At 46.3% G+C, this 14,336-nt stretch overlaps 1 protein-coding gene across 12 annotated transcripts in view; it reads left to right on the forward strand.

Moving 5' to 3' along the window:
• Positions 1-14,336, forward strand: part of PTPRU (protein tyrosine phosphatase receptor type U) — a 495,642-nt gene that overhangs the window by 450,682 nt on the left and 30,624 nt on the right. For 6 of the 12 annotated variants that reach the window (XM_060257887.1, XM_060257891.1, XM_060257892.1 and 3 more), the window contains 2 exons: positions 292-468; positions 12,710-12,850. In XM_060257887.1, the coding sequence (XP_060113870.1) occupies positions 292-468; positions 12,710-12,850 (318 nt within the window). The remainder of the gene's footprint in view (positions 1-291; positions 469-12,709; positions 12,851-14,336) is intronic. The other 6 variants (XM_060257888.1, XM_060257893.1, XM_060257890.1 and 3 more) reach the window with 1 other exon arrangement.

The following is a 14,336-nucleotide window of genomic DNA, read 5'->3' on the forward strand; positions in this document are numbered from 1 at the left end:
ATGCCTCAGGCTGGGATTTGAACCCAGGTCTTCCAGATCTTTATTTGACACACTAACCACTATACCACATTGTATTTACCTTGGCCAACAGACATGAACATCATAGAGTGTATAAAAGGTTCCCTGCTGTTCTGGCCCTAAAAAAAAATCACAGTCCATCTTGTACATGTTTCCCAGGGAATGAGCTGTATTGAACACAGTGGGATTTCCTTACAAAGATCACATAAGCAGAAAGTCTCTTTTGTCTGTGGAATCGCATGATGCTACCTAGCCTGGTTTCCTTGTGTCCAGCAGACTCTGAATTCTGTAACACCCCACCTGGACGTGGAGGAGTGCAGCATCGCTCTTCTGCCACGCAATCGGGAGAAGAATCGTAGCATGGATGTCCTGCCTCCAGACCGGTGCCTCCCCTTCCTCATCTCCATGGATGGAGACAGCAACAACTACATCAATGCGGCCTTAACTGACGTAAGCGTGCTTCCAGATTAAACCTGGCTCACATGTGTGGGCAAATGAGGGGGCAATGTAGGGTTGCCAGCTCTGGAGAGTTGGGGGCAGAGCCTGAGGAGGGCAGGGTTTTGGAAGTCGAAAGACCTCAGTGAAGTATAATGCAATAAAGTCCACCCTCCAAAGCAGCCATTTTATCCAGGGGAACTGTTCTCTGGTGTCTAGAGATCAGTTGTACTTCTGTGAGATCTCCAGGTTCCTAAGGTAATGGATTGTACCACTTTGGAGCATAGGGGAGGGATTACCTTTTCCTCCCAAGTTACTTCTATACTAACACCCATATTTGCAAATATGATTTTGTTTTGTTAACATATAATGTTTACAAAAAGGCTGTAAGATGCCTGCCCCCCCTTTTAAAAAGGTCTGCACAAAAAGGGGATTCTTTGTATTACTACACATCTCTATAACTTGTAGGATACAAATTTAGGACAATCCTGTTTTTCTTTGTAGGAGCCCTGGGGGAGGCAAGTAAATATAGTAGTTCCACAAACATCTGCTTCTTGCTGAAATGCAACACAGATGACACAATATAAAACAATGTAATCAGATAGCATAAGGCATCCAGTGATCAATGCAATACAGCAAGGATTATAGAAAAGCAATGCAAAACAAAAAAAAAGGGTATTGGGCAGAAAATGTAATTATAAAAATAGAAGAAGAGCTGGTTTTTCTACCCCACTCTTCACTACCTAAAGGAGTTTCAGAGTGGAGTACCTTCCCTTCTCCCCACAACAGACACCCTGTGAGGTAGGTGGGGCTGAAAGAGCTCTGAGAATTGGAGAATAGACTACAGTCTTATCCTTCTTATAAAGAAGCTTCTGGACTAGGTTTGCCAGCTGTGGGTTGGGAAATATGTAGATATTTTGGGGGGTGGAGCCTGTGGAGGGAAAGGTTTGTGAAGGAAAGGGACTTAATTGGGTACAGTACCAAAAAGTTCATCTTACAAAGCGGCCATTTTCTCCAGGGTACCTGATCTCTGTCACTTGGACATCAATTGTAATCCCAGGAGATCTGCAGCTAACACCTGAAGGTTGTCAGCTGGCAGAAAACCTGGAAACAGGGACACAGGGATGGGTGGGGATGATGTCAGAAATGTCACCAATGTTTCCAAGTCACTTCCAGGTACAATTTGGAAGTAGAAAGGGGTAGCTTTAGGATTTTTTTAAAAAAATCTTTCCAGTGGCAAGTAGGGTTGCCAAGTCCAATTCAAGAAACATCTGGGGACTTTGGGGGTGGAGCCAGGAGACATTGGGAGTGGAGCCAGGAGCAAGGATGTGACAAGCATAATTGAACTCCAAGAGAGTTCTGGCCATCTCATTTAAAGGGACAGCACACCTTTTAAAATGCCTTCCTTCCATAGGAAATAATGAAGGATAGGGGCACCTTCTTTTGGGGCTCGTAGAATTGAACCCTCTGGTCCAATCTTTTTGAAATTTGGGGGGGTATTTTGGGGAGAGGCACTGGATGCTATACTGAAAGTTTGGTGCCTTTACCTCAAAAAAAAGAAACCCCGCCAGAGCCCCAGATACCTGCGGATCAATTCTCCATTATTTCCTATGGAAATAATACTCCATATGGAATAATAGAGTTCCCAGCAGACATTTCCCTCACCTCCCTCCACTTTCTGATGATCCTGAAGGGGGGAAGGGTTTCCAAACCGGGGAATCCCCTGTCTCCACCTGGGGATTGGCAGCCCTAGCTACGCTGCTCTCTGTCTCACACACACTCATACCCATCCACTTACTTGCTCTAAAATGAAAGCAAAACAAACGAAAGGGCTGTGCTTTGAAGAGCTTCTGCTATTGACCCTTCCCCATGAAGTACTCCCTGCTTCCTGCTCAACTTTAAAGGCACACACACACACAGGCATTTTGAGAGGGGACCTGTTTGCAGGTTTCTAAACCTGCCAGAGATCTAGAGGTAAGTGGGGGTGGGGCTTCCCCCATGCCGGCCAGCTGGCTGGGGCTGGGGGGAAGCCTGTAAAACCAGGGGATCCCCCACTGGGACTTGGGGATTGGGAAGTTTGCACTGCCAATCCTAAGGATCACTGCCAATCCTAAGGATCTGAACCACTCAATTATACTACTGTTCTATTCGATTTTTCAAATTCCATTTATCAAAATGACCTCCTTAGCATAGGAAAACCAGCAGTGTGTGTGTAGGACTAAGAATGAACTGTTCTCCGTGGGGGGTGGGATTTTTACACAAGTAGGGGAATTTTATAGCCCAAACTGGTTTTATCTGGTCAAGGCACATGCAAAGTAGACTTTCTTTCTGTGACATAGATTTTGTCCAATGAGCTCTTGCCAATTTGGCAGAGTGTTATCAGTAGGGTGCAGCTGACGCTGGTGATGAAACTATGCTGGATGTTGCAGCCAATTTGTGTGTATATGCTAGCATGTGCCAACAAGTCATCAAGGGTATATAAGATTGTAACCATTTTGAAAGAAGTTGGAACAGCTTGGTATTGTCGGCTTTGGCCTAGCTCTGTTCTCAGTTCATTGCAATGAACTATTTTTCCCCTTCCTCCTTCACCTGGACTCCAGATGTATGTCTTTTATTGGCCAAGGACATTCAGATTTACAGATTTGCACAACAGCTTCAAGTGTTCATATTCAGGCTACAAAGCTGTCATGGGATTACAGGGCTGGGACCAAACAGTAGGCCTTAAAGAAGGCTTGTTATTTAAATCCAAACTGTACAGAGAAACCTTCCAAAGGTTACCCAGAAGCTGTCTGATATGTACACATTGCTATAATTCTACGTACTATGGAGACAGAACGTGTTATCCGATGACCAAACAAAGAAACTGCAATTAATTGCTCCTTGAAGACTGCAGTTAAATTCTGATTAATTGCTCAGCTTCTTTACCTAAGTGATCCACATTTAAATCCCGTTAATTACACACTATGATCGGACCTCATTGCCTAGCAATGTGACTCATGTACCTCTTGGATCTATGTGCATTGTGGCCTTACATCATAGAACCACCCTGTGCTTCTTCTGTCTTGCTGCAATGTATGTATATGCAAACATAATGTGAGGTCTGATATATACATGGTGTAGCTGCGTCTCCACTTTCTCATGGACCACTGTTCCCATGTGGCAGTGCGAGAATTCCTGTGCACAAAGTGCTAGTGACCCAAATGCAAACACTCTATGCCACTTTTTTTTAATATGATGATTAAAACGTTGAACAGCGAGTGATTAAAACAGGGTTGCCAGGTGTGGCCTGGAGATCTCCCGCTTTTGCAACTCATCTCCAACTGGCAGAGATCAGCTCCCTTGGAAAATATGGCTGCTTGGAAGGGTGGGCTCTATGGCTTTGGACCATGCTGAGGCCACTCCCCTCCCCAAACCTTCTTCCAGATCCGCTCCCAAAGTCCCCAGGGATTTTCCAGCACCTGGCAACCCTAGATTAAAATATGAAATTTACTGCCAGATGATGTAGTGATGGCCACAGGCACAGCTTTAAAAGGGGGATTAGACAGATTCCAGGAGGATAGATCAATCAGTGGCTACTAGACATGGTGACTGAGGGGAACCTCCAGATTCAGTAGCAGACAATCGTCCAGAGGCAGCCATTTTCTCCAGGGGAATGGATCTTGGTTTTTTGGAATAGGGATGTCAGCCTATTTGGGAATCCCCTGGAATTACAGCTCATCTCCAGACTACAGAGATCAGTTCCCCTGGAGAAAGGGGATGCTTTAGAACAGGGGTGTCAAACTCATTTGTTATGAGGGCCATCTGACATAAATGAGACCTTGTTGGGCCAGCCTGGGACGGGCCATGTGTGTACCTATTTAAGGTTAGGTAGCAGAGATATAAACTTTTTAAAGAACACAGACAAACACAACTAAAGTTTTTTGTTTTTTTTTAAATTAAAACATGAGCACTTGTTGGTCTTAAAGGTGCTTTCTTTATATTTCTCCCATGGATCCAGGGAACTGGGCAAAGGAAGCTCTGGCTCTTCCCCCCCATCCCCAGGGGACCAGGAGGGGGAGGAGCCTCAACCAATGGAGAAAATCAAGGTTTTACTCTGTAGCTCCTATGCAATTGAGCAAGCCTTGCAAAGCAAGTTGAGATGCAGAAGGAAGCAAGAGAGAGGGAGAAGGAAGCAGACAAGAGTCAGTTGCTCAGGGGCCTGAGAGGAGCCCTCCAGAGGCCTGATTTGGCCCTCGGGCCACATGTTTGACACCCCTGCTTTAGAAGATGAATGCTATGACATCATTTCCTACTGAGATCCCTCTCCTACTCAGGCTCCACCTCCAAATCTCCAGATGTTTCCCAGTCTGGAACTAGGAACTCAAACTCTCCAACCCACTCTAGTGTGCTGAGGAGACCTAGCAACTTTACCCTGGTGCCAGGAGACAGCATCAGGGGAAGGCCTCAGGCTCTGTGCCCTGTTGTTGGTCCTCTGGAGGAACTGGTTAGCCACTGTGTGAGACAGGACTAGGTGGGCCAGTGGTCTGATCCAGCAGGGCTCGTCTTGCGTTATGTAAAGTGTTTAAAGATGTTGCTTGACATTTGGGGTCAAATTACAATTCAAGTGGGCATTTCACACTAGAATTTTCATTGCTATTTTTGTGCATTTGGATTTTGGTTTCAAATTGTTTGCCCAGTTTGTGTCATAACCCTCCCCACCCCCCATCCCCTTTTCTCTAACTCTGTTGCATTTGTTTTTTCCCTTTGTCTGCTGATGAAGACAAGTTCAGAGACGTAAATTCAGCAAGTGCTTCTTGAAGGATTCATTCTCTCCCCCCCACACCCACCGCCCTTTCCCTTTGCTTTCCAAGCTGGCAGAAATAAAATCCATTATGCATAGAAGTTCCTAGCGAGTGCACAAGTGAAAATGACACACTGCGTTATTGTAAATATGTCTAACAAAAGAGCAGGGAGGAGGAGAAGTCAGCAGGGTCTAAGGTGAAAGCTGCCACCGTTTTCCTTGCTCAGGAGCACATGCCAAAAATCTAAAAATTGGTGAGGGGAGCCGAGCAGAGGGAGCTGATAATGAACATTATTCTTCCTTTCAACAACTCTTGGCTCTGTCACATGTCACGGAGCTTCTTCCAAGAGATAATGAAAAGTCCCCCTTCTGGGACCAGAGGAAGCTGGATCTTCTCCCCTGCATTCTATGAGGCCTGTTTTATATGTCACTGATTGGGAAGGGAGCGTGTATGGAGGCCTTTTCCACCTAAGATGGAGAGGAAACAGGTAATTTGCAGCTTTGCCAGTGAAGCTGCCCTGTGCTGAGTCAGACTGTCTGTGCATCTGGCTCAGTGTTGTCTATGGTGATGGGCAGGCTCTCAAGCCAGGAGGATCTTTCCTAGCCCCTTCTACTTGATTGATGGGCTGGTCACCCAGCAAGCGACACAGATGTGTGTACTTAAACCCAGGGCTTTTTTTTGTAGCAGGAACGCCTTTGCATAATAGGCTGCATTCCCTGATGTAGCCAGTCCTCCAAAAGCTTACTGGTCTCTTAGTGCAGGGTCTACTGTAAGCTCTTAGGGGGGGGTGTAGCCTAATATGCAGAGGAGTTCCTGCAACAAAAAAGCGCTGCTTAAACCATTATAACCATACTGGCATTCACTTTCTGGAGAGGGTGAGAGATGTATATATTCCTAGAGTCGCCTTTGATATGTTCTGGTCATCCCTTCTTTAGTTTTGGAATAGCACAGGCTCCAAGGGAAAGACCCAGGACCACTGCAAACTCCACATTCTGGAATTGTTATCCTATCTTGAGGTGGACAGCTGTTCTGGCTTTCAGATCACATCTCCCCATACAATGGAGCCGCATTTATTGCAGGCGCATTTGTGCAGAATCCATTTGTCCATACAATGCGACTGGCCAGAGAGCGTTATGCAAATGAGCACTAGCCATAATGCTGGTTTTCAGGTTAAAAGAGAGAACAAAAGTGGAGGGAATAAAATAATCAATGACCTGCTTCAATTAACCAGAGAGAGGTCATTTGGCTGGAGGAGAGATTTCCAGAAAGCATGAGTATGATTTAAAGCTTCAAAGGGAACTGAATTGTCAAGGGTAAAGGGCTTCCTCTGTAGGTTTGTTAGTTGCCATCAGGACATGAAAAGACTTGATTGAAGTCCTGATTGAATATGCTGGGCTATATGCTCCATTGTCCAAGAGACACTTTCCAAAGTGCCAACTAGCACACTTAGTGTGGCGTGAGTTTTTTTCCTGAGCCCATTTTGGCAGACTCGACCTCAGTATTTACTTGTTTCCAATATCTCCATCTTATCTTTCTTCCGTTTAGGTCTTCATGGCAACTTATGGACATGTTTTGACAAGTCATTTTTAATCAGAGCAGTGGTTGGCTTCCATATGTACCTGTTCCACTCTAGATCAAGCTATCAGACTGCCTTGTGTTGTGATTGCAAAGGGGTAGCCATGTTGGTCTGTCATAGCAAAGGAGTGGTGGTGGGGGGGGATTGGATTTATACCCTGCCCTACACTTGGAATCTCAGAGTGGCTTACAATCTCCTTTCCCTTCCTCTCCCCACAACAGACACCCTGTGAGGTAGGTAGGGCTGAGAGAGCTCTGAGAGAACTGCTCTTGAGAGAACAGCTCTGCTGAGAATTTGTGGCTGAACCGGGGACACACCAGCAGCTGCATGTGGAGGAGTGGGGAGTCAAACCTGGTTCTTCCAGATTAGAGTCTGCGCACTTAACCACGACACCAAACTGAATGAAAGTTCAGTGACAGCTTAAAGGCTAACTTCTTGTTAGTCTTTAAGGGACCAGTGAACTCCTATTTTGTTTTGTCTTGCTGTGCATGTCAATGCCCATGTTAGCCCAGTCTCATCAGATCTCAGAAGCTAAGCAGGGTCAGCCCTGGTTAGGACTTGGATGGGAGACTAACAAGGTAGTATCATCACAGGGAGTGATTAAAATGTGGAATTCATTGCCAGAGGATGTAGTGATGGTCACGGGAATAAACAGCTTTCAAAGGAAAACAGGTTTATGGAGGATAAGTCTATCAATGGCTTCTAGCCATGGTGACTGAAGGAAACCTCCACATTCAGAGGCACTAATCCTCTGAATCCCAGAGCCAGGAGGCAACATTGGGGAAGGCCTCGGCCTCTATGCCCTGTTGTTGATCATCCGGAGGAACTGCTTGGCCGCTGTGTGAGACAGGAGGCTGGACTAGATGCACCATTGGACTGATCTTGCAGGGCTCCTCTTATGTTCTTAAGTCCAGGGCTGCAACTTGCTACACAAAGGCAAGCAATAGCAAACTACCTCGGTTTTTCTCTTGCCTTGAAAACTCTGTGCGGTCACCCATAGGTTGTCTGCAACTTAATTGCGCTTTCTGCTGTGCCAGAAGGCCATGCCAAAGCATTATGGCGTGCCCTTCAGTGAGGTCAAATGGAGGTGCCTCAACAATGGTGGATCACAAAGCAGGCTCTTCCCAGGAACGCCGGCCTATTGAGTACAGCAGATAGCAACCTATGGGTTCATGAGTAGGCACAGATGCTTTAAAAACCATTTGTAACCTTCTGATTTTCCTGTCCATATGTTCGGGGCTTATGTATGGACCGTTGGCTCATCCATCAGGCCAATGTGTAATGCAGATCAAGAGTTCCTGTTGATGGCTAGGATCTAGGGTTGCCACTCTCCAGGTAGGGGCAGGGGACCCCCCAGTTTGCAGGCCCTCCCCCCACTTCAAGGTTATTAGAAAGTGGGGGGCAGGGGAGGGAAATGTCCACTGGGCACTCTATTATTCCCTATGGAGACTAGTCTCCATAGGGTATAATAGAGAATTGATCTGTGGGTATCTGGGGGGGGCTGTATTCTGAGGTAGAGGCACAAAATTTTCAGCATAGCATCTGGTGTCTCTCCTCCAAACAACCCCCCCCCCCCCAAGTTTCAAAAAGATTGGACCAGAGGGTCCAATTCTATGAGCCCCCCCAAAAGGTGCCCCTATCCTCCATTATTTCTAGTGGAAAGAAGGCATTAAAAGCAACACAATCCGTTTAAATGTAAGGGCCAGAACTCCTTCGGAGTACAGTCGTGCTTGTCACAACCTCGCTCCTTGAAGTCTCCGGATATTTCCTGAGTCAGTCCCAGCAACCCTACTTGGATCTCATGCAAGTGGAAGGAGAGAGTGAATTTTTTTGCCCATTACCCCCTCCCAAAGGAGACTTCTGATTTGTTCCCAAGCTCTTCCTGGAGGGTTCCTCATCCCCAAGGAACTGCATTTCAGGCTGTGCTTGGTCTGCCACAATAGGTGGGAATCTACTAACATCACCCTTCCTTGCCCTGAGGAATTCCCTCCCTTTCAGCTTGCAGAAATTCTAGCTGGGATCCAAGGCCATTTGTGTGCAGCCTACGTTCTGTGCACACAGAGGACTTAGGGTTTCCATTCATGCATACGGAGGCTTTACGTACATTTTGTGTGCATGTAGGAACTCTTTCTGTGGTAGAGATGCACAGGGCCTGCTGCCTGTCTTTGGCTATTTTAACTGCTGATATCAAAGACATCAGTGTAACATTATAAAAGGTCACAGGAGAATCAAAGTTCTCCTGTAGCTGCACGGTAGGAGAGAGAGGTTGCAGAAAGAGAGTACTGGCAGAGGAACAGGGAGACTGATCAGGAGGTTAGTTGAGAGTGAGCCCCGACAGCTGGCTCCAATAATTGATTTAAACACACCAGTTAATCAATTAATGCTTTCGGCTCTGCAGGACAGACTCGCCATGCATATCAGGGCCCCCATAATCTCTCAGTTTCTTGTTCTGCCCGCTCCCCATTCTCTGTAGATCAGGTAACTAGATTCTATAATTCCTTTTTATACACTCAGAATCTTGAAGCATGAAGAGAAACCAGTCTTGTTGTCTCCATTAAGAAACAGTCCAGGGAATTCCCTGTAATTCTTGCCTCGTTTTTATGCCACTCAGCTGCCTGTTTAATTTTTTAAAACAATGTAGGGGGTTTTTTTGGGGGGAGGGGAACATGCCCAGCATCCTATCGGAAGATGCTGACCCAAAATCAGTTGGGTAAAAATTCAACCTAGGGTCGATGGGAAAAAGCGACCAATGAGGCACGTGATCTCAAAAAGGACATAAAAGCTGGGAAATCTTTTCTCAACACAGGAGCCCTGTTGCTTGAGCTTATAATAGTTGTTTCAAGGACTCTTGAGGAGGGTGAAGAGCCGGCAGATAAAGGCGATCTGAGGCTGGATTGTCTGTTCTCTCTCTGCAGGTGCCCCTAAAAGCTTCTGCTCCTTTTGAACCGCTAACAAGCATCCTAAAGTCTTTACCTTCGAAGTTAAGAGGCTGCTTGTTTCTTCTTTCGCAAGGCCATCCTCTCCCTCCCTCCACCCAAGACAACCTTTCTTAGAAGTTAAGACTTGGAGGAGCCTGCCCTGCTTTCCGTATCTCTGACTTCTTTGCTGTGTTTTTCCCTTCCTCTCATTCCCAAGAGATATGACAGGCCAGGTGGGCCGTAGGATAGTTTTAAGAGCTCCGTTTTGTGACATGCCCTTATTATCCCAAGAATATCACTTCCTGTGTGTGGGGGGGAAATGATCCATTGGGCTGACATTTTTCATGCTTGTTCTTAGATCAAAGGTGACTGTTTCCAGTTAGGGGAATAGAATTCTTTTTTTAAAAAAAAAAATGAGATCTGAGAGCATAAAGTGTGTGCGCTTTTCCTCCGTCTGGCAGTATTAATGGATTGAAGCATATATTTTTTACAATTTTCAGCTTGCTGGGCATTCAGTCCACAGTGAGAACGGGGCTCTCTCATATCTTTGGCCTCTCTCACCCTTCAATTTAGTTCAATCCGCCGTGGGGCTCTGGCCTGGATCTAAGTAGTGTGTTTTCTCACCGCAGGCGAGTTGTTAGAGACGTAACGTTAGAGGGCTGGGAGGAAGCATTAAGGCCACACTTTCCAGCATCTGGGGAGGTGAAAGATCCAGCAAGCACAAATAATGTAAACAGAGTTGCTCATATCTCTGGTGTGGTATAGTGGTTAAGAGCACCGGACTCTAATCTGGAGAACCGGGTTTGATTCCCCACATGGGTTGCCAGGCCCTCCCTGAATACTGGCGGGGGATGGGGGGTAGGGCTGCCAGATCCAGGATGGGAAATTGCTCGAGATTTAAGGATGAAGCCGGAGGGAGACAGGGACCTCAATGGGGTACAATGCTATAGAGTCCACCCTCTGTAGCACCCATTTTCTCCTGGAGAACTGAACCCTGTAGTCTGGAGATGAGCTGTAATCACAGGGGATTTCCAGGTCCCACATGGAGTCTGGCATCCCTGTTCTCCACTACTCCACGTGAAGCCTGCTTAGGCCAGTCACAGTTCTCTCAGAAGTCCCTCAGCCCCGCTTACCTCAAGGTACCTCTTGTGGGGAGTGGAAGGGATGGAGATTGTAAGCCACTTTGAGACTTTTCCAGGCAGAGAAAAGCAGGGTATAAAAACCTTTCTTCTTGTTGTTCTCCTCCTCCTCTTTCTTCTTGTAGAGAGTCTTGAATTAACAACCTGTGCCATGTTACAGGTAGGATAGCTTTAAGGTTTGGAGAATAGATAAGTAATTAGCAACATAATGCAGGGGAGGTTTTTTCTTCTTCTTAATCACGCCCATCTAGGGTTGCCAACTCCCAGTTGGCAAATTTCTGGAGATTTGAGAGTGGAGCCTGGGGAGGACAGGATATAATGGCACATACTCCCATTTTTTCTAGCAGAACTTGTCTCTATCCTCTAGAGATGAGCTCTAATTTCAGAAGATCTGCAGGCCCCACCAGGAGGCTGCAGACGTACTCCGATCACATGCAGTATGGGAGAAAATGCTTTGAGGAGAGGGTTAACTGGGGTCAGGAAGCATTCACCTCACTCCCTGCATTCCCCAACCCTGATTTCATTCCCAACATTCCAGGATAGTGGTTTGTGTCCTAGTAAGCACAGGCAGAAAATGGGGCAGACAGAGCATTAACCTCTGTCGAGCACAGGTTTGCCGGCTACTTCTCAGCAAACTCCAGTGTTACCTTTCGGCACCAAAAAGGCTGATCAAAGGAAAATGGTGACGAAATGGGAGGACGCTGGCATTTTGCTGGCATATGACATCACTTCTTGTGAAGTCTATTTATGATGTCAAGATCTAAAGAGGGATGTTCTAGGGTTTGCCAAAATACTCTATGGTTTGACCATGGAGTTTTTGTGAATCCTAGTGCCCCCCCCCCAATATTATGACATCACTTCCAGTGAAAACTGTTAAACCACTTCCAGCAGGCCTGTAGCTACAGGGGGGCCAGGCCACTCCATTCAACCCCCCACTTCCATCTGTATGGCCCCTCCACTGGGGGGGGGGCTCCAATCTGCTCCCTTTGCTCACTGCCGCTCGTCACCACCAAACTGGGTGACCCCCCCTGGCCCCACCAAATGTGAAATCCTGGCTATGGCCCTGACTCTCAGTGTTATAACACTGCATGCCAAGATGTCCCCTCACCTCCCAAATGCTTCTAGGTGTTCCAGCCTGCAGCCCTGCAATCCTAGTCCTGCAGTCCATCTAAATCCCCACAAATGTTTTAAAAAAATGCTCACAAATGTTTTGTCCTAAGGACATGAGACTGGTCTAGGCAAACAGCTGTGCAACTTCAGGGGCTAAAGAGAAGATGAGGAACAGGGAGTGGAATCTCCCTCCTGCCGCTTCCATCACAGAGCAGGGAGGCGGTTTTGCCCTTTTTCTCCCTCCTAGCTGCAGCCCCTAAGTTATGCTGTCACGTTGCACATGACATACCATTTCCATCTTTTGCCATGAAAACTGAAGGCTTCTAACGGATTCCCATAGATATGTTTTTGATATCAAACAGAGCAGAAGTCTGATGAGGTCTGAGATGGTATATGCAACACACCAAATTGCTGCTGGGCGCTCTCAGAGTTGCTGGCTGTTGCTAGAAATATTTCTGCAAATCTTATGCCAGCTGTGATTCAGTTTCACCGTCACAGCTGCCTTCACAGTTATCTGGTGCTTGGGATGAAATTATGGTCGATTTTTTCCTTCCCAAACATCACAACGAAATGCCAAAGGGAATAGCCAGAATGGAAACCATTTGCAGCGACTTGGCCCCATAATGAAAAGAAACAGAAAATAGCTTTGGTGTGCATCCCTGATTGCTCCTCTCTCCACTTTCTTGGGTGCTGCTCTGTCTTTATGCCCTGTTTCTGCTTGCTCCCCTTTAGAGCTACACGAAGAGCGCTGCCTTCATCGTGACTTTGCACCCGCTGCAGAATACCATCACTGACTTCTGGAGGCTGGTCTATGACTACGGCTGCACCTCTATTATCATGCTGAACCAGCTCAACCAATCCAACTCTGCCTGGGTGAGTGACAGATAACCCCTTCCCCTGATGGTGATGAATTTTTCCTGCAAAAATATTTTGGGAGTACACGGTGGGGGTACCTACTGCAATTTATGTATATGAGCCTACAATTAGAACGGCAGTCTGATTGAAGTGCATGCAATCTTGTTAAAGGATTACCTACAAGTGGTTACCTCCTGTGGTTGTTAGAACTGGCTACAAGTTTTCACAGGCTCTTAGGCCCAAGTTATTAATTGGTTGTGGAAAGTGCCATTAAATCACAGTCGACTGATGGCGGCTTTGATGGGTTTTCAAGACAAGAGATGTTCCAAGGTGGTTTAACATTGCCTGCCTCCGTTTAGCATCCCTGGACATCTTTGGTGGGCTCCTATTTAAATCTTAGCCAGGGCTGACCCTGCTTAACTCCTGAGATTTGACAAGGTCAGGCTAGCCGAGGCCAGCCGGCTAATACGAACCCTGCCCAGACCCTCCCCTCTTTGTTTTAGCATTACAACAAAAGACGGGTACAATTCAGATACCAGTCTTTTTCATATTCTTGCCAGAGCTGAGGCAGTCAGGATGGGGGCAGCAGTTTGTTCAGAAAAACAGGGAGGGGAAAATACATATATCCTCCTTCCAAGTAAAGTGGCCCCAGCCCATATCTCCCACCACCTGCTTTCTGAAGTGGGGAGGAGGAGTTACAGATATCCCATCTCCCGTGTAATTTGTTCTTTATATCAAAAGCCGTGATGAGAATTGCAAGAAGGTGTAACAGCATCACTTTGCTGTGCTCCTTTTTCTTTGTGTGAGTATGTTATGTGCCATGTGTTATGGCAACTCTAAGAATTAATAATCTCTGAAATGTTCTAAGCCTTAGAAATGTTTTTGAGCCATGTTAGGGTCTTTCAAACTGGAGACTGTGCCTTCTTTATTGAGCCAACTCATCGCGTGGTGGATCTCCCTCTTTTCCTATTGCCTTCAGCTTTTTTCTGGTGTTATTACCTTTCCCAGTGAGTCTTGACTTTTCATGTGTCTAAAGTACAATAGCCTCAGTTTAGTCATTTAGCTTCAAGGGAGAATTCAGACTTGATTTGACCTAGAAGCCACTGGTTTGTCTTTTTGGCAGTCCGTGGTATCTGTAAAGATCACCTTCAACACCACATTTCAAATCAATCAATTGTCTTCCTCTCAACTTTCTTTGTTGTCCTATTTCCACATCCATAATAAAGAAAATAATAGTATGAATTATCTTGATCTTGGTATCTAGAGACACTTAAGGATGTTTTCTGGTTCCATCTAGTTCCTTCCTATTGTTTGGTGGTAAAATGTGCCACTAGGTCCTAGCCGCCTTTCAGTGACCCCACAGGATTGTCAAGGCAAGAGAGGTTTAAATGGTTTTTTTGGCATTGCCCATTTCTGCATACCAAGCCTGGACTTCCTTGGTGGTCTCCCATCCAAGTACTAACTAGGGCCAACCCTGCTTAGCTTCTGAGTTCTGACAAAATAG

The sequence above is a fragment of the Heteronotia binoei genome, chromosome 17, assembly GCF_032191835.1.
Source record: "Heteronotia binoei isolate CCM8104 ecotype False Entrance Well chromosome 17, APGP_CSIRO_Hbin_v1, whole genome shotgun sequence".
NCBI classification, from domain to species: domain Eukaryota; kingdom Metazoa; phylum Chordata; class Lepidosauria; order Squamata; family Gekkonidae; genus Heteronotia; species Heteronotia binoei.